At 47.7% G+C, this 23,030-nt stretch overlaps 1 protein-coding gene across 1 annotated transcript in view; it reads right to left on the reverse strand.

Moving 5' to 3' along the window:
* Positions 1–6,250: 6,250 nt before the first annotated feature.
* The window catches only part of adam19a (ADAM metallopeptidase domain 19a), a 258,822-nt gene continuing 242,042 nt past the window's right edge, over positions 6,251–23,030 (reverse strand). The window contains exons 18-23 of the mRNA XM_065021977.1: positions 19,730–19,838; positions 19,349–19,493; positions 13,277–13,376; positions 12,677–13,009; positions 11,463–11,671; positions 6,251–6,474 (exon numbers count right to left, since the gene is read on the reverse strand). Of these exons, the coding sequence (XP_064878049.1) occupies positions 6,423–6,474; positions 11,463–11,671; positions 12,677–13,009; positions 13,277–13,376; positions 19,349–19,493; positions 19,730–19,838 (948 nt within the window). The 3' untranslated portion in view covers positions 6,251–6,422. The remainder of the gene's footprint in view (positions 6,475–11,462; positions 11,672–12,676; positions 13,010–13,276; positions 13,377–19,348; positions 19,494–19,729; positions 19,839–23,030) is intronic.

Raw genomic sequence — 23,030 nt, forward strand, 5'->3', positions numbered from 1 at the left:
GATGACCAGGGATTTTCTCTGTTTAGTGAGTCTACCAGATCAGAGGCAGTAGGGATGACCAGGAATGTTCTCTGTTTAGTGAGTCCACCAGATCAGAGGCAGTAGGGATGACCAGGTATGTTCTCTGTTTAGTGAGTCCCCAGTTCAAAGGCAGTAGGGATGACCAGGGATGTTCTCTGTTTAGTGAGTCCTCCAGATCAGAGGCAGTAGGGATGACCAGGTATGTTCTCTGTTTAGTGAGTCCACCAGATCAGAGGCAGTAGGGATGACCAGGGATTTTCTCTGTTTAGTGAGTCTACCAGATCAGAGGCAGTAGGGATGACCAGGGATGTTCTCTGTTTAGTGAGTCCAGAGGCAGTAAAGATGACCAGGGATGTTCTCTGTTTAGTGAGTCGACCAGATCAGAGGCAGTAGGGATGACCAGGGATTTTCTCTCTTTAGTGAGTCGACCAGATCAGAGGCAGTAGGGATGACCATAGATGTTCTCTGTTTAGTGAGTCCACCAGATCAGAGGCAGTAGGGATGACCAGGGATGTTCTCTGTTTAGTGAGTCCACCAGATCAGAGGCAGTAGGGATAACCAGGAATGTTCTCTGTTTAGTGAGTCCACCAGATCAGAGGCAGTAGGGATGACCAGGGATTTTCTCTGTTTAGTGAGTCTACCAGATCAGAGGCAGTAGGGATGACCAGGAATGTTCTCTGTTTAGTGAGTCCACCAGATCAGAGGCAGTAGGGATTACCAGGTATGTTCTCTGTTTAGTGAGTCCCCAAGATCAAAGGCAGTAGGGATGACCAGGGATGTTCTCTGTTTAGTGAGTCCTCCAGATCAGAGGCAGTAGGGAGGACTAGGGATGTTCTCTGTTTAGTGAGTCCACCAGATCAGAGGCAGTAGGGATGACCAGGAATGTTCTCTGTTTAGTGAGTCCACCAGATCAGAGGCAGTAGGGATGACCAGGGATTTTCTCTGTTTAGTGAGTCTACCAGATCAGAGGCAGTAGGGATGACCAGGAATGTTCTCTGTTTAGTGAGTCCACCAGATCAGAGGCAGTAGGGATGACCAGGTATGTTCTCTGTTTAGTGAGTCCCCAGTTCAAAGGCAGTAGGGATGACCAGGGATGTTCTCTGTTTAGTGAGTCCTCCAGATCAGAGGCAGTAGGGATGACCAGGTATGTTCTCTGTTTAGTGAGTCCACCAGATCAGAGGCAGTAGGGATGACCAGGGATTTTCTCTGTTTAGTGAGTCTACCAGATCAGAGGCAGTAGGGATGACCAGGGATGTTCTCTGTTTAGTGAGTCCACCAGACCAGAGGCAGTAGGGATGACCATGGATGTTCTCTGTTTAGTGAGTCCACCAGATCAGAGGTAGTAGGGATGACCAGGGATGTTCTCTGTTTAGTGAGTCCTCCAGATCAGAGGCAGTAGGGATGACCAGGGATGTTCTCTGTTTAGTGAGTCCACCAGACCAGAGGCAGTAGGGATGACCAGGGATGTTCTCTGTTTAGTGAGTCCTCCAGATCAGAGGTAGTAGGGATGACCAGGGATGTTCTCTGTTTCGTGAGTCCACCAGATCAGAGGCAGTAGGGATGACCAGGGATGTTCTCTGTTTAGTGAGTCCAGAGGCAGTAGAGATGACCAGGGATGTTCTCTGTTTAGTGAGTCCACCAGATCAGAGGCAGTAGGGATGACCAGGGATGTTCTCTGTTTAGTGAGTCCAGAGGCAGTAGAGATGACCAGGGATGTTCTCTGTTTAGTGAGTCGACCAGATCAGAGGCAGTAGGGATGACCAGGGATTTTCTCTCTTTAGTGAGTCCACCAGATCAGAGGCAGTAGGGATGACCATAGATGTTCTCTGTTTAGTGAGTCCACCAGATCAGAGGCAGTAGGGATGACCAGGGATTTTCTCTGTTTAGTGAGTCTACCAGATCAGAGGCAGTAGGGATGACCAGGGATGTTCTCTGTTTAGTGAGTCCACCAGACCAGAGGCAGTAGGCAGAACGAGCAGCATGCCGTTGGCATTGTCATGCTGGGGGGTCATATCAGGATGAGCCTGCAGGAAGGGTACCACATGAGGGAGGATGTCTTCCCTGTAACGCACAGCGTTGAGATTGCCTGCAATGTCAACAAGCTCAGTCCGATGATGCTGGGACATACCGCCCCGGACCATGACGGACCCTCCACCTCCAAAATCGATCCCGCTTCAGAGTACAGGACCTTGGTGTAACGCTCATTCCTTCGACGATAAGCGCGAATCCGACCATCACCCCTGGTGAGACAAAACCACGACTCGTCAGAGAAGAGCACTTTTTGCAAGTCCTGTCTGGTCCAGCTACGGTGGGTTTGTGCCCAGAGGCGGTGCTGTTGCCGGTGATGTCTGGTGAGGACCTGCCTTACAACAGGCCTACAAGCCCTCAGTCCAGCCTCTCTCAACCTATTGCGGACAGTCTGAGCACTGGTGGAGGGATTGTGTGTTCCTGGTGTAACTCAGACAGTTGTTGGTGCCACCCTGTATCTGTCCCGCAGGTGTGATGTTCGGATGTACCGATCCTGTGCAGGTGTTGTTACACGTGGTCTGCCACTGCGAGGACGATCAGCTGTCTGTCCTGTCTCCCTGTAGCGCTGTCTTAGGCATCTCACAGTACGGACATTTATTGCCCTGGCCACATCTGCAGTCCTCATGCCTTCTTGCAGCATGTCTAAGGCACGTTCACGCAGATGAGCAGGGACCCTGGGCATCTTTATTTTGGTGCTTTTCAGAGTCAGTAGAAAGGCCTCTCTAGTGTCCTAAGTTTTCAGAAATTCTAAAATTCCAGAAAATGATGTCATGGCTTTAGAAGCTTCTGATAGGCTAAATTACATCATTTGAGTCAATTGGAGGTGTACCTGTGGATTTATTTCAAGGCCTACCTTCAAACTCAGTGCCTCTTTGCTTCACATCATGGGAAAATCCAAGAAAAATCAGCCAAGACCTTCAAAGGCCTGAAGGTACCAAATCCATCTGTACAAACAATAGTACGCAAGTATACACACCATGGGACCACGCAGTCATCATACCGCTCAGGAAGGAGACTCATTCTGTCTCCTAGAAATGAACTTAATTTGGTGCGAAAAGTGCAAATCAATCCCAGAACAACAGCAAAGGACCTTGTGAAGATGCTCCGCAGTAAAACGAGTCCTATATTGACAAAACCTGAAAGGTCGCTCAGCAAGGAAGAAGCCACTTCTCCAAAACCGCCATAAAAAAGACTGACTACGGTTTTCAACTGCACATGGGGACAAATATCGTACTTTTTGGAGAAATGTCCTTTGGCCTGATGAAACAAAAATAAAACTGTATGGCCATAATGACCATCATTATGTTTGGAGGGAAAGGGGGGAGGTTTGCAAGCCAAAGAACACCATCCCAACCGTGAAGCACGGGGGTGGCAGCATCATGTTGTGGAGGTGCTTTGCTGCAGGAGGGACTGGTGCACTTCACAAAATAGAAGGCATCATGAATGAGGAAAATGATGTGGATATATTGAAGCAACATCTCAAGACATCAGTCAGGAAGTTAAAGCTTGGTCGCAAATGGGTCTTCCAAATGGACAGTGACCCCAAGCATACTTCCAAAGTTGTGGCAAAATGGCTTCAGGACAACAAAGTCAAGGTATTGGAGTGGCCATCACAAAGCCCTGATCACAATCCTATAGAAAATGTGTGGGCAGAACTGAAAAAGCGTGTGCGAGCAAGGAGGCCTACAAACCTGACTCAGTTACACCAGCTCTGTCAGGAGGAATGGGCCACAATTCGTGGTTCTACACCTTCATTGCTTGCTGTTTGGGGTTTTAGGCTGGGTTTCTGTACAGCACTTTGAGACATCAGCTGATGTACGAAGGGCGTTATAAATACATTTGATTTGAAATAAATTTGAATTCACCCAACCTATTGTGGGAAGCTTGTGGAAGGCTACCCGAAACGTGTGACCCAAGTTAAACAATTTAAAGGCAATGCTACCAAATACTAATTGAGTGTATGTAAACTTCTGACCCACTGGGAATGTGATGAAAGAAATGAAAGCTGAAATAAATAATTCTCTCTACTATTATTCTAACATTTCACATTCTTAAAATAAAGTGGTGATCCTAACTGACCTAAGACAGGGAATTTTGTCAGGAATTGTAAAAAACTGAGTTTAAATGTATTTGGCTAAGGTGTATGTAAACTTCCGTCTTCAACTGTATATATATGTGTGTGTGTAGATCTCAACCTTAAAAGAGAAAGAAGAAGAAGGACATAAGCCAGTTTTCAACCTTAAAAGAGAAAGAAGAAGAAGCACACAAGCCAGTTTTCAACCTTAAAAGAGAAAGAAGAAGAAGCACACAAGTTACTTTTCAACCTTAAAAGAGAAAGAAGAAGAAGCACACAAGCCAGTTTTGTAAAAAGGTGATTTTTTTATGTAAGAAAATAATACACACAGCAAGAGACATTCAAATCAAATTGCAATGATCAACAACATGCCTCAAAAGTCCTCTTTGGCACAAAACACAAACCGTTACAAAAACTAAACGTAAAACAGACAAGTACACAAGAATAATTAGAAAATGCTAGCTAGCGCTATACACGGTGCGTAAACAGATTGACAGCACAAACAAACAAGGTTTTGGCAATGTGACCACCCCCAGCAATAGCACATCTCAGTCTGCATGGTTTTCCATCCGTGCAAAACCGTGTCGTCATCTTTGTCGTTGTCACGGTGCCGTTGGGGTGAGGTCATAAAAGTCACGATTTTCAAGTCAGGCGACAGGACCCTCCATGTTCACTCCAGTACCCCCCTACCCACTCCTCTTCCTTACCTCTCTAGCCCCTCCCCTCATCTTCCTTCCCTCTCTAGCCCCTCCCCTCATCTTCCTTCCCTCTCTAGCCCCTCCCCCTCATCTTCCTTCCCTCTCCAGCCCCTCCCCCCTCTTCCTTCCCTCTCTAGCCCCTCCCCCTCCTCTTCCTTCCCTCTCTAGCCCCTCCCCCCACTTCCTTCCCTCTCTAGCCCCTCCTCTTCCTTGTCTCTCTAGCCCCTCCCCCTCCCCCCTCTTCCAACCCTCTCTAGCCCCTCCCCTCCTCTTCCTTCCCTCTCCAGCCCCCTCTTCCTTCCCTCTCCAGCCCCTCCCCCTCCTCTTCCTTCCCTCTCTAGCCCCTCCCCATCCTCTTTCTTCCCTCCCCCTCCTCTTCATTCCCTCCAAACCCCTCCTCTTCAACCCCCCTTCTTCCTTCCCTCTCTAGCCCCTCCCCCTCTTCCAACCCTCTCTAGCCCCTCCCCCTCCTCTTCCTTCCCTTTCTAGCCCCTCCCCTCCTCTTCCTTCCCTCTCTAGCCCCTCCCCATCCTCTTTCTTCCCTCCCCCTCCTCTTCATTCCCTCCAAACCCCCTCCTCTTCAACCCCCCTTCTTCCTTCCGTCTCTAGCCCCTCCCCCTCCTTCCCTCTCCAGCCCCTCCCCTCCTCTTCCTTCCCTCTCTAGCCCCTCCCCATCCTCTTTCTTCCCTCCCCCTCCTCTTCATTCCCTCCAAACCCCTCCTCTTCAACCCCCCTTCTTCCTTCCCCCTCTAGCCCCTCCCCCTCTTCCAACCCTCTCTAGCCCCTCCCCTCCTCTTCCTTCCCCTCTCTAGCCCCTCCCCTCCTCTTCCTTCCCTCTCTAGCCCCTCCCCTCCTCTTCATTCCCTCCAAACCCCCTCCTCTTCAACCCCCCTTCTTCCTTCCCTCTCTAGCCCCTCCCCCTCTTCCAACCCTCTCTAGCCCCTCCCCCTCCTCTTCCTTCCCTCTCTAGCCCCTCCCCTCCTCTTCCTTCCCTCTCTAGCCCCTCCCCTCCTCTTCATTCCCTCCAACCCCCTCCTCTTCAACCCCCTTCTTCCTTCCCTCTCCACCATCCCCCTCCTCTTCCCCCTCCATCAGCCTCTGCCTTGCCCCCTCCATCAGCCTCTGCCTTGCCCCCTCCATCAGCCTCTGCCTTGCCCCCTCCATCAGCCTCTGCCTTGCCCCCTCCATCCCCCTCCTCTTCCCCCCTCCATCAGCCTCTGCCTTGCCCCCTCCATCCCCCTCCTCTTCCCCCCTCCATCAGCCTCTGCCTTTCCCCCTCCACCCCCTCCTCTTCCCCCTCCATCCCCCTCCTCTTCCCCCTCCATCAGCCTCTGCCTTGCCCCCTCCATCAGCCTCTGCCTTCCCCCCTCCATCAGCCTCTGCCTTGCCCCCTCCATCCCCCTCCTCTTCCCCCTCCATCCCCCTCCTCTTCCCCCCCTCCATCAGCCTCTGCCTTGCCCCCTAGCTATTACTGTTGGTCAACACCTGTCTTGTACCAGCCCTCCAACAAGGTCGCTGTAGTGCAAATAGGCTGACTGCTGCTGACTGACTGCTGGCTCCTGATAGGCTCCTCTCGGAAAGGCAAGGCTCGGGTCCCAGGGTCATTTTCGGAAAGGCGAGGAGACTGTGTTTGGTTTCGCTCCTGGGACCAGTCTGAGAAGAGGAAAGAGAAGCAAAGGAAGAAAAAGTGAGAAACAGTAGCTTTTAACACCGTGTAGACGGGGTTGTTTTAACACCGTGTAGACAGGGGGTTGTTTTAACACCGTGTAGACAGGGTGTTGTTTTAACACCGTGTAGACGGGGTTGTTTTAACACCGTGTAGACAGGGGGTTGTTTTAACACCGTGTAGACAGGGGGTTGTTTTAACACCGTGTAGACGGGGTTGTTTTAACACCGTGTAGACAGGGGGTTGTTTTAACACCGTGTAGACAGGGGGTTGTTTTAACACAGTGTAGACAGGGGGTTGTTTTAACACAGTTGTGTGAGTTGTGGCTTATGAACTTCTACTTCTGGTAGGTTCTTATCTCGGGCTCCTGATTGGCTCATTGCGGTCTAAGGCACTGCATCTCTGGTGCTACAGGCGTCACTACAGAGCCTGGTTCGATTCCAGGCTGTATCCACCACCGGCCGTGATTGGGAGTCCCATAAGGCATAACACAATTGGCTGTCTGGGTTTTGCCGGGGATAGGCTGTCATTGTAAATATGAATTTGTTCTTCACTGACTTGTTAAATAAAGCTTAATAAATGAAATAAAGTACCAGGAGAGTGAGCACACACGCACGCACACACACACACACACGCACGCACACACACACATACGCACGCACGCACACGCACGCACGCACGCACACACATACGCACGCACGCGCGCACGCACACACACATACGCACGCACACACACACACGCACACACACATACACACGCACGCACACACACACACACACAGCCCCTCCCCCTCCTCGCTATGACCTGAGTTGAAAACAGTGTAAAATGGAGAGATACAAGAATCAGGGGAGAAAATAATATTTCAACGATACAGTCCTGTTGTTCTTTTTATGGGGAATAATAAAATAGCCCCTCAAGGGGGGGGGTTGTTGTAAAGAAGAAGCAGGTTGCAAGAACAATGATGTTAACAATGGTATATTTATGAGCAACTACTTATTGGAGTGTCTTTTTTAAAAATGTTATCAGGGAGACTAATATCAAGTCAATTTGATGCCGAGGCAGGAACATTGGACAACTACTTAGGGCTAGAAACAAAGTGTATTTATTATAATCTATGACAGTGCCCACGGTGAAGTATCGCTATTAGCCACAAAGCCAGCAGTCTCTCTAATGGGTTATAAATGAGAAGAACACAGTTTGAAATGTGAATCACAGTGATGCATGAAATAAGCTAATTTCCATATATATGTACCCCCCCCCCCCCCCCAAAGAAATTCACCAATAATTTTCTTCATATGTGTTAATATTTAAATACATATTCTGATAGTCCAATATTTTAGCCATCATACCGTGTAAAGGAAAAACCTCCTAATTATTATTTTAAAAAATGTTTTACATAAAATGCCACTAACTGGATTTATGTTAACTCTGACACCATAAAAGGCATTTTGTTTTTCATTGTCCAACAATTGTTTAAAGGCCTTTGATTGTTTCATTCTTACATTAGATTATTCAAATATGTAATGCTTCAGGGTTAATTTCATAAAAAGGTTTGCGACTTTTTCTAGATTCACAACATAAAATAATATTTATAAGGCGAACAAGTCTAGAACAGCAAATAGTTTAAATAGTTTAATAATTTAACGCTGTAATGTTGCAGAACAGTGATTAAAAGATGTATTCAGAATATTGACAACAGTGATAGATCTGAAGTATGGTTAACCATCAGTGACGGAGTTGACAACAGATGCTTTAAAACGTACATGTTTTTGCTTCTAAAAATAATAAAAGTTAAAGGCAAACATTTGTAAAATATGAAAAATGATTGATTTGAAAATCCCCAATAAGAACATAAAGATTCCATCAGAGCAAAGGATTCCATCAGAGCAAAGGATTCCATCACAGCAAAGGATTCCATCACAGCAAAGGATTCCATCACAGCAAAGGATTCCATCACAGCAAAGGATTCCATCACAGCAAAGGATTCCATCAGAGCAAAGGATTCCATCACAGCAAAGGATTCCATCAGAGCAAAGGATTCCATCAGAGCAAAGGATTCCATCAGAGCAAAGGATTCCATCAGAGCAAAGGATTCCATCACAGCAAAGGATTCCATCACAGCAAAGGATTCCATCACAGCAAAGGATTCCATCAGAGCAAAGGATTCCATCACAGCAAAGGATTCCATCAGAGCAAAGGATTCCATCACAGCAAAGGATTCCATCAGAGCAAAGGATTCCATCACAGCAAAGGATTCCATCAGAGCAAAGGATTCCATCACAGCAAATGATTCCATCACAGCAAAGGATTCCATCACAGCAAAGGATTCCATCACAGCAAAGGATTCCATCAGAGCAAAGGATTCCATCAGAGCAAAGGATTCCATCAGAGCAACGGATTCCATCAGAGCAAAGGATTCCATCAGAGCAAAGGATTCCATCAGAGCAAAGGATTCCATCAGAGCAAAGGATTCCATCAGAGCAAAGGATTCCATCAGAGCAAAGGATTCCATCACAGCAAAGGATTCCATCACAGCAAAGGATTCCATCACAGCAAAGGATTCCATCAGAGCAAAGGATTCCATCAGAGCAAAGGATTCCATCAGAGCAAAGGATTCCATCACAGCAAAGGATTCCATCACAGCAAAGGATTCCATCACAGCAAAGGATTCCATCAGAGCAAAGGATTCCATCAGATTCCAAAGGATTCCATCACAGCAAAGGATTCCATCACAGCAAAGGATTCCATCAGAGCAAAGGATTCCATCAGAGCAGCAAGGATTCCATCAGAGATTCCATCAGAGATTCCATCACAGCAAAGGATTCCCATCACAGCAAAGGATTCCATCACAGCAAAGGATTCCATCAGAGCAAAGGATTCCATCAGAGCAAAGGATTCCATCAGAGCAAAGGATTCCATCAGAGCAAAGGATTCCATCAGAGCAAAGGATTCCATCAGAGCAAAGGATTCCATCACAGCAAAGGATTCCATCAGAGCAAAGGATTCCATCAGAGCAAAGGATTCCATCAGAGCAAAGGATTCCATCAGAGCAAAGGATTCCATCAGAGCAAAGGATTCCATCACAGCAAAGGATTCCATCAGAGCAAAGGATTCCATCAGAGCAAAGGATTCCAGACATCAGAGACTGTAACTTCTTTGCTTCACGAAAACATGGCTCACTCGAGACACGCTATCGGAGTCGGTGCAGCCAGCTGGTTTCTTCACGCATCACGCCGACAGAAACAAACATATTTCTGGTAAGAAGAGGGGCGGGGCGTGTGCCTTATGATTAACGAGACGTGATGTGATCATAACAACACACAGGAACTCAAGTCCTTCTGTTCACCTGACTTAGAATTCCTCACAATCAAATGTCGACCGCATTATCTACCAAGGGAATTCTCTTCGATTATAATCACAGCTGCATATATTACCCCCCAAGCAGACACATCGATGGTCCTGAACAAACTTTATTTGACTGGAAACCACATATCCTGAGGCTGCATTCATTGTAGCTGGGGATTTTAACAAGGCTAATCTGAAAACAAGACTCCCTAAATTCTATCAGCATATCGATTGTGCTACCAGAGCTGGTAAAACCCTGGATCATTGTTATTCTAACTTCCGCGATGCATATAAGGCCCTCCCCTGCCCTCCTTTCGGAAAAGCTGACCATGACTCCATTTTGTTGCTTCCAGCCTATAGACAGAAACTAAAACAGGAAGCTCCCGCGCTCAGGTCTGTTCAACACTGGTCCGACCAATCTGATTCCACGCTTCAAGACTGCTTTGATCACGTGGACTGGGATATGTTCCACATTGCGTCAAACAACAACATTGACGAATACGCTGATTCGGTGAGCAAGTTTATTAGCAAGTGCATTGGCGATGTCGTACCCACAGCGTCTATTAAAACATTCCCCAACCAGAAAACTGTGGATTGATGGCAGCATTCGCGCGAAACTGAAAGCGCGAACCACTGCTTTTAACCAGTGCAAGGTGACAGGAAACATGACCGAATACAAACAGTGTAGCTATTCCCTCCGCAAGGCAATCAAACAAGCTAAGCGTCAGTATAGAGACCAAGTAGAGTCGCAATTCAATGGCTCAGACACAAGAGGTATGTGGCAGGGTTTACAGTCAATCACGGATTACAAAAAGAAAACCAGCCCCGTCACGGACCAGGATGTCTTGCTCCCAGACTAAACAACTTCTTTGCTTGCTTTGAGGACAATACAGTGCCACTGACACGGCCCCCTACCAAAACCTGCGGACTCTCCTTCACTGCAGCCGACGTGAGTAAAACATTTAAACGTGTTAACCCTCGCAAGGCTGCAGGCCCAGACGGCATCCCCAGCCGCGCCCTCAGAGCATGCGCAGACCAGCTGGCTGGTGTGTTTACGGACATATTCAATCAATCCTTATCCCAGTCTGCTGTTCCCACATGCTTCAAGAGGGCCACCATTGTTCCTGTTCCCAAGAAAGCTAAGGTAACTGAGCTAAACGACTACCCCCCCGTAGCACTCACTTCCGTCATCATGAAGTGCTTTGAGAGACTAGTCAAGGACCATATCACCTCCACCCTACCTGACACCCTAGACCCACTCCAATTTGATTACTACCCCAATAGGTCCACAGCCGACGCAATCACAACCACACTGCACACTGCCCTAACCCATCTGGACAAGAGGAATACCTATGTGAGAATGCTGTTCATCGACTACAACTCAGCATTTAACACCATAGTACCCTCCAAACTCGTCACCAAGTTTGAGACCCTTTCTTTCCTGCCTGCCTCCCTGCCTCCCTGCCTGCCTTCCTTTCTCCCTGCCTCCCTGCCTGCCTGCCTTCCTTTCTTCCTTCCTTCCTTCCTTCCTTCCTTCCTTCCTGCCTGCCTTCCTTCCTTCCTTCCTTCCTTCCTTCCTTCCTTCCTGCCTGCCTTCCTGCCTGCCTTCCTTTTTATGTGTGGACCCACCGGAGTGCTTTGAGAGGAGGGATGACGGACAGCTTGCCCACTGGTTTGGGGCCGACGGCAGGGGGCATCATCACCAGCAGCCCATTGGAGGGTTTGGGAGGAATCGCCCTCGCTGGGCTCACGGGTAACACCACCCCTCTGGCGGGGCTGAGGGGCAGGGGCCTCTGAGGAGGAGAGGGGGAGTGTCTGGGCTGCAGCTCTGACACCAACTGGGAAGGAGAGAGAGAGAGAGAGAGAGAGCGCGAGGGAGAAGAGAGAGAGAGAGAGAGAGAGAGAGAGAGAGAGAGAGAGAGAGAGAAGGACTCGTAGAGAGAGGGGGAGAGAGAGAAGAGACTCATAGAGAGAGGGGAGAGAGAGAGAGAAGAGACTCGTAGAGAGAGGGGGAGAGAGAGGGAGAGAGAGAGAGAGAGAAAGAAGGGAGAGATAAGGGAAGAAAGAGAGAGAGACATAGTGGGAGAAAAAGAGTGAGCGGGAGCAAGAAAGAGAGAAGAGACACGTAGAGTGGGAGAAAAAGAGTGAGAGAGAAACAGTGAAATAGAAAAAGTGAGAGAACAAGAGAGAAATGTAAATGACAATAGAGAAACAGGCAAAAAAAAGAGAGAGACCTTAGAAGACGATCACTTCACCATGTCACACACTCCTAATATAATATGACAGTAGAGCCTCCATTACGGTGGGCAGGATTCACCCAGTCTCACTCCTAATATAATATGACAGTAGAGCCTCCATTACCGTGGACAGGATTCACCCAGTCTCACTCCTAATATAATATGACAGTAGAGCCTCCATTACCGTGGACAGGATTCACCCAGTCTTATTTAAACATCGGAAGCTGTTTTTAATCCGGTGGTTGGCAGGTTTTGTCTGAATTCGTGGTGTTTTATTTCATTACAGTGTACCTCTACCTCTGCTCTTAGATGCTTATAAAATAATTTTAAAAACAACCGCAGAGAAATTCATTTCGTGCAAAAAACACAGAGCAATATTAAATTCAAGGCCAATGTGATTTTCCAAGGCTTTTTATTCTATTTTATTTATTTTTGTACAGTTAATAGGCAGAGATGGGGAAATGTTTTAGGAAATCGATAGAAAACAATAAGAAGATTAAAACAAAAACATTGCTATTTCATCTAGTTCCTCGGTGCGACAAAACACAACAGAAAAACATTTTCTCAATGAACAAATAAAATTATAGTAAAATAAGATAAACTTACCAGTGGTGATCGTGTTGGGTTGGATACCAGTGGTGATCGTGTTGGGTTGGATACCAGTGGTGATCGTGTTGGGTTGGATACCAGTGGTGATCGTGTTGGGTTGAGGGGAAGTGGTTTCTTGGGTGGCGTAAGTTTTTGAGGGGGGGCGGGGGATTTCGGCAGGGCCCCGGGTTGCTTGCTGACAAGTAAAGGTGGGTGGGCCACCTTGAAGCGCCGTGGCGTGTTGTGCGGCGAGGGGGCGGGCCTTAGGGGACGCACGATGTTGACAGGCTGAGTGCCGTTAGGGGTGGGGCCCGGCCGGAGAGGCAGCACCTCTTTGCTGGTGTGAGGGAGCTGTAGAGAACATTTTGGTATTGTGTCATTCAAGTTTTATGTGAAGTATATGTTGAAAAAACATTTATAAATTGGAGGTAGAAAGTGCTACTACAGAACATTTGACACGCAGAGCTACAGTTGTAAACATGGTAATTTAACTCAAGGCCAGCTTGACTTCTGTTCAATGTCTTCAGTTCTTCACAGAAACACAGGGAGAAACATTTCCAGCATACAGAGAGACGGAAGTCACCTCAGATTTAAACTCCCCTCTCCTTTCACACTCACCCCCTTGTGACTGTTTCCTTTGTTCGCCGGCCCCACCACCTTCAGATGAAATGCAGGGTTGAGGTGTCCATTCTTACCCTTCTCCATGGAGCCTTCAAGTCTGAGGGAATAACGAGGATGGAGGCCACAAGGGTGTTAGAGGCCGTGAACTAGACAGATTTATTCTGAAGACTGTGCTTGCTTTTCAAATCCTACTTTCTATTGATTTGATAGTCCCCAGTTGTAGAGGACTGGGCTGGCAAACATTACGCTGTGTGTGTTTGTGTGTCTGTGTGTCTGTCTCTGTGTGTGTGTGTGTGTCTGTCTGTCTCTGTGTGTGTGTGTCTGTGTGTGTGTGTGCCCAAGATGTCACAGTTTGTGTCCCCATCAAGTATTCTCATGGAGTTTGATGCAAGGAGGAGCAGGTCGAGAAGGAGGTAGAGGAGGAGGAGGTCGAGGAGCAGGTCAATGAGGAGGTCGAGGAGGAGTTAGAGGAGGAGGTAGAGGAGCAGGTAGATGAGGAGCAGGTAGATGAGGAGCAGGTAGATGAGGAGGAGGTAGAGGAGGAGGAGGTAGAGGAGGAGGAGGAGCAGGTTGAGGAGGAGCAGGTAGATGAGGAGGAGGTAGAGGAGGAGGAGGAGTAGGTATAGGAGCAAGTAGAGGAGGAGGAGGAGCAGGTAGAGGAGGAGGAGGAGCAGGTTGAGGAGGTGGTAGAGGAGGAGGAGGTCGAGGAGCAGGTCAATGAGGAGTTAGAGGAGGAGGTAGAGGAGCAGGTAGATGAGGAGGAGGTAGAGGAGGAGGTAGAGTAGGAGGAGGAGCAGGTATAGGAGCAGGTAGAGGAGGAGGAGGAACAGGTAGAGGAGGAGCAGGTATAGGAGCAGGTAGAGGAGGAGGAGCAGGTTGAGGAGGTGGTAGAGGAGGAGAAGGTCGAGGAGCAGGTCAATGAGGAGGTCGAGGAGGAGGAGGTCGAGGAGCAGGTCAATGAGGAGGTCGAGGAGGAGGTAGAGGAGCAGGTAGATGAGGAGGAGGAGCAGGTTGAGGAGGTGGTAGAGGAGGAGGAGGAGCAGGTTGAGGAGGAGCAGGTAGATGAGGAGGAGGTAGAGGAGGAGGAGGAGTAGGTATAGGAGCAAGTAGAGGAGGAGGAGGAGCAGGTAGAGGAGGAGGAGGAGCAGGTTGAGGAGGTGGTAGAGGAGGAGGAGGTCGAGGAGCAGGTCAATGAGGAGTTAGAGGAGGAGGTAGAGGAGCAGGTAGATGAGGAGGAGGTAGAGGAGGAGGTAGAGTAGGAGGAGGAGCAGGTATAGGAGCAGGTAGAGGAGGAGGAGGAACAGGTAGAGGAGGAGCAGGTATAGGAGCAGGTAGAGGAGGAGGAGCAGGTTGAGGAGGTGGTAGAGGAGGAGAAGGTCGAGGAGCAGGTCAATGAGGAGGTCGAGGAGGAGGAGGTCGAGGAGCAGGTCAATGAGGAGGTCAAGGAGGAGGTAGAGGAGCAGGTAGATGAGGAGGAGGAGCAGGTTGAGGAGGTGGTAGAGGAGGAGAAGCAGGTCGAGGAGGAAGTCGAAGAGGAGGTAGAGGAGCAGCTGGAGGAGGAGGAGGTCGAGGAGGAGGTAGAGGAGGAGGTAGAGTAGGAGGAGGAGCAGGTCGAGGAGGTGGTAGAGGAGGGGTTAGAGGAGGAGGTAGAGGAGGAGGAGGAGGAGCAGGTCGAGGAGGTGGTAGAGGAGGAGTTAGAGGAGGGGTTAGAGGAGGAGTTAGAGGAGGAGGTAGAGGAGGAGGAGGAGCAGGTCGAGGAGGTGGTAGAGGAGTGGTTAGAGGAGGAGTTAGAGGAGGAGTTAGAGGAGGAGGTAGATGAGGAGGAGGAGCAGGTCGAGGAGGTGGTAGAGGAGGAGGTAGAGGAGGAGGAGGAGCAGGTCGAGGAGGTGGTAGAGGAGTGGTTAGAGGAGGAGTTAGAGGAGGAGCAGGTAGAGGAGGAGGTAGAGGAGCAGGTGGAGGATGAGGTCGAGGAGGAGAAGCAGGTCGAGGAGGAAGTCGAGGAGGAAGTCGAGGAGGAGGTAGAATGTTTTAAGAAACTTCTAAAGAACCTCATAAATTCAATTTGTATGCTTTTGGCTAATCCCACAACAGCTCTTAGAAAAGTGTGTGGAAGTAGACACACACACACACACACTAAAATACATCAAAACAGAATTCTCCTCAATCAACCATACACAGTAACCTGATATTGATACGCAAACTATTGGCTCCGAAACTAAAAAGACAAACTGCATCTGGTCTCCACTAAAGAGCCTTTTAATTACCTAACAAGAAGGGTCATTTTCTGTAGGGTTTAATATTCCTTCAGAAGACTCCTTTGTACCTCATCTCTTTCATACAATCAAATCCCCTTTCCAGTCCAATACCAATGATTAACCTATTTCTCTGTCCATTCAGAAGGTCAACAGAGCTTTATTTCCAGGGGGGCACCACGGCAGACTACCTCCCTCTCCTGTAAACTACACAGTCGGACAGGCCTGTTTTCAGAGGTACTAAACTCACTCAGCGGTTCACCTTTATTTAACCAGGTAGGCTAGTTGAGAACACCTTTATTTAACCAGGTAGGCTAGTTGAGAACACCTTTATTTAACCAGGTAGGCTAGTTGAGAACACCTTTATTTAACCAGGTAGGCTAGTTGAGAACACCTTTATTTAACCAGGTAGGCTAGTTGAGAACAAGTTCTCATTTGCAACTGCGACCTGGCCAAGATAAAGCATAGCAGTGTGAACAGACAACACAGAGTTACACATGGAGTAAACAATTAACAAGTCAATAACACAGTAGAAAAAAAGGGGAGTCTATATACAATGTGTGCAAAAGGCATGAGGAGGTAGGCGAATAATTACAATATTGCAGATTAACACTGGAGTGATAAATGATCAGATGATCATGTACAGGTAGAGATATTGGTGTGCAAAAGAGCAGAAAAGTAAATAAATAAAAACTGTGGGGATGAGGTAGGTGAAAATGGGTGGGCTATTTACCAATAGACTATGTACAGCTGCAGCGATCGGTTAGCTGCTCAGATAGCTGATGTTTGAAGTTGGTGAGGGAGATAAAAGTCTCCAACTTCAGCGATTTTTGCAATTCGTTCCAGTCACAGGCAGCAGAGTACTGGAACGAAAGGCGGCCAAATGAAGTGTTGGCTTTAGGGATGATCAGTGAGATAAACCTGCTGGAGCGCGTGCTACGGATGGGTGTTGCCATCGTGACCAGTGAACTGAGATAAGGCGGAGCTTTACCTAGCATGGCCTTGTAGATGACCTGGAGCCAGTGGGTCTGGCGACGAATATGTAGCGAGGGCCAGCCGACTAGAGCATACAAGTCGCAGTGGTGGGTAGTATAAGGTGCTTTAGTGACAAAACGGATTGCACTGTGATAAACTGCATCCAGTTTGCTGAGTAGAGTGTTGGAAGCAATTTTGTAGATGACATCGCCGAAGTCGAGGATCGGTAGGATAGTCCGTTTTACTAGGGTAAGCTTGGCAGCGTGAGTGAAGGAGGCTTTGTTGCGGAATAGAAAGCCGACTCTTGATTTGATTTTCGATTGGAGATGTTTGATATGAGTCTGGAAGGAGAGTTTACAGTCTAGCGAGAGGAGGTAGATGATGCCAGGTCTCTGTGTGTATAAGTATATTGGTCTTCTACTGGAAGAGAGGGGAAGGTATTAGATTTTATGAGGGTACTTTACATTTGTTTGCCCCTATAAAGGTCTTGTGATGGTGCAGATGTGAAGAGTGGGCAGATTGCAGTCAGAGGATAACGTGTGTACAGTAGTAGTAAGTCACAGTTACAAACCCATCCGGCATCCCGGTGTTATCTCTCTGGCTAGAAACCCATCCGGCATCCCGGTGTTATCTCTCTGGCTACAAACCCATCCGGCATCCCGGTGTTATCTCTCTGGCTACAAACCCATCCATTATTCCGGTGTTATCTCTCTGGCTACAAACCCATCCGGCATCCCGGTGTTATCTCTCTGGCTACAAACCCATCCGGCATCCCGGTGTTATCTCTCTGGCTACAAACCCATCCGGCATCCCGGTGTTATCTCTCTGGCTACAAACCCATCCGGCATCCCGGTGTTATCTCTCTGGCTACAAACCCATCCGGCATCCCGGTGTTATCTCTCTGGCTACAAACCCATCCGGCATACCGGTGTTATCTCTCTGGCTACAAACCCATCCGGCATCCCGGTGTTATCTCTCTGGCTACAAACCCATCCGGCATCCCGGTGTTATCTCTCTGGCTACAAACCCATCCATTATTCCGGTGTTATCTCTCTGGCTACAAACCCATCCGGCATCCCGGTGTTATCTCTCTGGCTACAAACCCATCCATTATTCCGGTGTTATCTCTCTGGCTACAAACCCATCCGGCATCCCGGTGTTATCTCTCTGGCTACAAACCCATCCGGCATCCCGGTGTTATCTCTCTGGCTTCAAACCCATCCAGCATCCCGGTGTTATCTCTCTGGCTAGAAACCCATCCGGCATCCCGGTGTTATCTCTCTGGCTACAAACCCATCCGGCATCCCGGTGTTATCTCTCTGGCTACAAACCCATCCGGCATCCCGGTGTTATCTCTCTGGCTAGAAACCCATCCGGCATCCCGGTGTTATCTCTCTGGCTACAAACCCATCCATTATTCCGGTGTTATCTCTCTGGCTACAAACCCATCCGGCATCCCGGTGTTATCTCTCTGGCTACAAACCCATCAATTATTCCGGTGTTATCTCTCTGGCTACAAACCCATCCGGCATCCCGGTGTTATCTCTCTGGCTACAAACCCATCCGGCATTCCGGTGTTATCTCTCTGGCTACAAACCCATCCATTATTCCGGTGTTATCTCTCTGGCTACAAACCCATCCGGCATCCCGGTGTTATCTCTCTGGCTACAAACCCATCCGGCATCCCGGTGTTATCTCTCTGGCTTCAAACCCATCCAGCACCCATCTCGAAACCCATCCGGCATCCCGGTGTTATCTCTCTGGCTACAAACCCATCCGGCATTCGGTGTTATCTCTCTGGCTACAAACCCATCCATTATTCCGGTGTTATCTCTCTGGCTACAAACCCATCCGGCATCCCGGTGTTATCTCTCTGGCTACAAACCCATCCGGCATCCCGGTGTTATCTCTCTGGCTACAAACCCATCCGGCATCCGGGTGTTATCTCTCTGGCTACAAACCCATCCGGCATCCCGGTGTTATCTCTCTGGCTACAAACCCATCCGGCATCCCGGTGGTATCTCTCTAGCTACAAACCCATCCGGCATCCCGGTGTTATCTCTCTGGCTACAAACCCATCCGGCATCCCGGTGTTATCTCTCTAGCTACAAACCCATCCGGCATCCCGGTGTTATCTCTCTAGCTACAAACCCATCCGGCATCCCGGTGTTATCTCTCTGGCTACAAACCCATCCGGCATCCCGGTGTTATCTCTCTAGCTACAAACCCATCCGGCATCCCGGGGTTATCTCTCTAGCTACAAACCCATCCGGCATCCCGGTGTTATCTCTCTGGCTACAAACCCATCCGGCATCCCGGTGTTATCTCTCTGGCTACAAACCCATCCGGCATCCCGGTGTTATCTCTCTAGCTACAAACCCATCCAGCATCCCGGTGTTATCTCTCTAGCTACAAACCCATCCGGCATCCCGGTGTTATCTCTCTGGCTACAAACCCATCCGGCATTCCGGTGTTATCTCTCTAGCTACAAACCCATCCAGCATCCCGGTGTTATCTCTCTGGCTACAAACCCATCCGGCATCCCGGTGTTATCTCTCTGGCTACAAACCCATCCGGCATTCCGGTGTTATCTCTCTGGCTACAAACCCATCCGGCATCCCGGTGTTATCTCTCTAGCTACAAACCCATCCAGCATCCCGGTGTTAGCAGTCTCTGAGTTATTAGATGATTCTAGAGTTCAATCCATTGTTGAAACAAAACCTATTATATAGAGTGCCATTTTCTTTGTGAAGCATATATGTAGGCCTAATGAAGGCCTTATGAATGGCTTATGAAGGGTTTATGAAGTCTTATAGAGGCGCGGCCAGCGACTGTAAGTTACCTGTTAGCCTTGTTGTTCTTGTCTCTCTGGGAGAGCCACTTGTGGTAGTAGGAGCTCTTGATCTTATAGCAGTAGAAGGTGATGAGGATCCCAGGTAGGAGAACCAGGAAGACAAACAGAAGACCCAACACCAAGCCCAGCTGACCTGGAGTACACAAAATAACATATATTAAAGAAATAATATAATAACATAACCCACTTTTATAGAAACCTTTATAGAAGCATCTTCTATAAAAAAATTGATTTGAAACTGGTGGAAGAATGTTTCAACTGGACCAGAAACACCAAGGCAGCGTTAATGTTACATTCAGATGGCGTGTGAAGATTAATAGGGGGCGTCGTGAATCCCAGGAAGGAGCATGTGTGTGAAGGTCAACTCACTGTGGTACTGGACAGGCCCACTGTCCACACTGCCTCCCAGACCAAGCTTCTCACAGAAGGGAGGTGCCCACCCTCGGTTACAGTGACAGTTGCCATTGCTGTTGCACACCTTTGGAGAACATCACACACACACACGCACGCACGCACGCACGCACACACACACACACACACACACACACACACACACACACAACACACACACACACACACTGTGTTACCGTGTTGACCTTCCAGTATGTGTCTGGAGAAGTGAAAAGTGAATTTAGCACGCTACGTTTTTGTTTACTACATGAGGTGTTTGAATCTGACAGACTTCCCTTCACCTGTGAAGTCATACTGAGACTCTGTGTGATTCTGCTGTCTGGTGATAAACACTTCAACCGACTGTATCATTTTGAATGTTGAACTGAACCGACTGAATGGCTTTGAATGTTGAAGTGACTGAATGGCTTTGAATGTTGAAGTGACTGAATGGCTTTGAATGTTGAAGTGACTGAATGGCTTTGAATGTTGAAGTGACTGAATGGCTTTGAATGTTGAACTGAACTGACTGAATGGCTTTGAATGTTGAAGTGACTGAATGGCTTTGAATGTTGAACTGAACTGACTGAATGGCTTTGAATGTTAAACTGAACTGACTGAATGGCTTTGAATGTTGAACTGAACTGACTGAATGGCTTTGAATGTTGAAGTGAACTGACTGAATGGCTTTGAATGTTGAAGTGACTGAATGGCTTTGAATGTTGAAGTGAACTGACTGAATGGCTTTGAATGTTGAAGTGACTGAATGGCTTTGAATGTTAAACTGAATGCATATTTAGAATTTTGAAATAACTGTACAGATTTGAACGTTGAAACAAACTCTATGACTTTGAACACAGAACCAAACTCGATGAACTTTGAATGAAAAGGTTATAGTTCTTTGTGGCCAAGTTTAGTAAATCAAAGATCTTGGCGTTGCAAATCCACTTGTTTGATACTCGTATCAAAACGCTTTTTGAACAATTACATTTTCCAGTTGATTATTATCGGCGGACATTCTGCATCGTACAGTGCTGTACAGTGCTTCCCGCTTTTCACATCGAAAAATACTTTCCAATTATCATATCACTGATTAGAAACATGCTTGTTGACTCGCGAATGCTTCATTAAAATACATGAAGCCCAGCCTGTATTCTCTCTCCAGCCAAATAGTGTTTTGGTCTCCAAGTGCTTTTACACAACAACAAAAAAAGTTCCCTCTTGTGACCCTCTGAAGTTGTTTTGTGAATATTTTTCATGCTTCTCAAACCCAAAGAAGAAGCTGCAGAGAGCCAAGATGATAAATGCAGAGGAGCTGCAGAGAGCCAAGATGATAAATGCAGAGGAGCTGCAGAGAGCCAAGATGATAAATGCAGAGAAGCTGCAGAGAGCCAAGATGATAAATGCACAGAAGCTGCAGAGAGCCAAGATGATAAATGCACAGAAGCTGCAGAGAGCCAAGATGATAAATGCACAGAAGCTGCAGAGAGCCAAGATGATAAATGCACAGAAGCTGCAGAGAGCCAAGATGATAAATGCACAGAAGCTGCAGAGAGCCAAGATGATAAATGCACAGAAGCTGCAGAGAGCCAAGATGATAAATGCACAGAAGCTGCAGAGAGCCAAGATGATAAATGCACAGAAGCTGCAGAGAGCCAAGATGATAAATGCACAGAAGCTGCAGAGAGCCAAGATGATAAATGCACAGAAGATGCAGAGAGCCAAGATGATAAATGCACAGAAGATGCAGAGCCAAGATGATAAATGCACAGAAGCTGCAGAGAGCCAAGATGATAAATGCACAGAAGATGCAGAGCCAAGATGATACTGTAGATGCAGTGAAGCTGCTTCTTCGTTTGTACTCAAGCAAAGATACAGACGCTAGTCGTTTTTTAAATTTAAATTTCTTATTTTTTTACATCCTCGCTGCTCTCTTTAAGCCCGGGGATCAATAGGAACCAAATTATAATGAAAATGAAAAAGTCACAAAAGAGAAGAAAGAGTGGGGAAAACTATGCTTTAAATAATCCCTCCTCAGAGCCATTTCCATTCGCTGGCCTTTCAGGTGTGAGGGAGAAAGCAAAACAGGACAAATGAAGGCTTTTAAACAGGGCAGAGAGAGAGAGCGGGAGAGAGAGGAAAATGAATGATAGAACAAGAAAAGGAGATTAAAGAATGAGAGCATGTTCTGTTTGTCTCTAGGGCTCAGGAAGCTGTTGGTTGAGGAAATTTCAAAACAGTATAGAATGCCAGCGCCTTGCTAATGGAAGCCCTCTTGCTTACTGAGAGTCAACAGTTTTCAGCTTCTAAGATGGCCGACCTGGAGGGCTCGTTTTAAGACCAGGAGGGCCTGTTTTAAGATAAGAAACGTTGGGGGTGTTAAATTACCGGTGTCTGTGTCTCTGGCGACCAAAAGCGGCAAGCCACTAAACAGCTGACAGTGATATGTGTGAGTCATGACAATGAAAACAAAGTTAGGCCTAGATTCCTATAGGGACAGGTGGTTAAAGTTGTACACAATGCAAACACAATGTTTATTGTCTCATAAACAAAGATGTGATCTGCCATCTCTCCCTGTGGCTACGCAGTACTTAACCAACAAATAGTTTATGGCTTCAGGTGTTGTGTCGCTACCATCCATTTCTCCTGTTTTACAAGAGCTACAGTGACAGCCATCTGCCTTCGCCCCAAGGACAATGTACGACAAAAAGATTACAAGGATGGGGAAAAGTGTGTGTGTGTTAACTGACCCGTGTGTGTGTATGTGTGTGTGTTAACTGACCAGTGTGTGTGTTAACTGACCAGTGTGTGTGTGTGTGTGTGTGTTAATTGACCCGTGTGTGTGGGTATGTGTGTGTGTTAACTGACCTGTGTGTGTGGGTGTGTGTTAACTGACCTGTGTGTATGTGTGTGTGTTAACTGACCTGTGTGTGTGTATGTGTGTGTGTTAACTGACCTGTGTGTGTGTTAACTGACCCGTGTGTGTGTTAACTGACCCGTGTGTGTGTTAACTGATCTGTGTGTGTGTTAACTGACCGGTGTGTGTGTTAACTGACCTGTGTGTGTGTTAACTGATCTGTGTGTGTGTGTGTGTGTGTGTGTTAACTGACCAGTGTGTGTGTTAACTGACCTGTGTGTGTGTTAACTGATCTGTGTGTGTGTTAACTGACCTGTGTGTGTGTGTTAACTGACCTGTGTGTGTGTATGTGTGTGTGTTAACTGACCTGTGTGTGTGTTAACTGACCCGTGTGTGTGTTAACTGACCCGTGTGTGTGTTAAC

Source organism: Oncorhynchus nerka, linkage group LG8, assembly GCF_034236695.1.
Source record: "Oncorhynchus nerka isolate Pitt River linkage group LG8, Oner_Uvic_2.0, whole genome shotgun sequence".
In the NCBI taxonomy this organism is placed as follows: Eukaryota; Metazoa; Chordata; class Actinopteri; order Salmoniformes; family Salmonidae; genus Oncorhynchus; species Oncorhynchus nerka.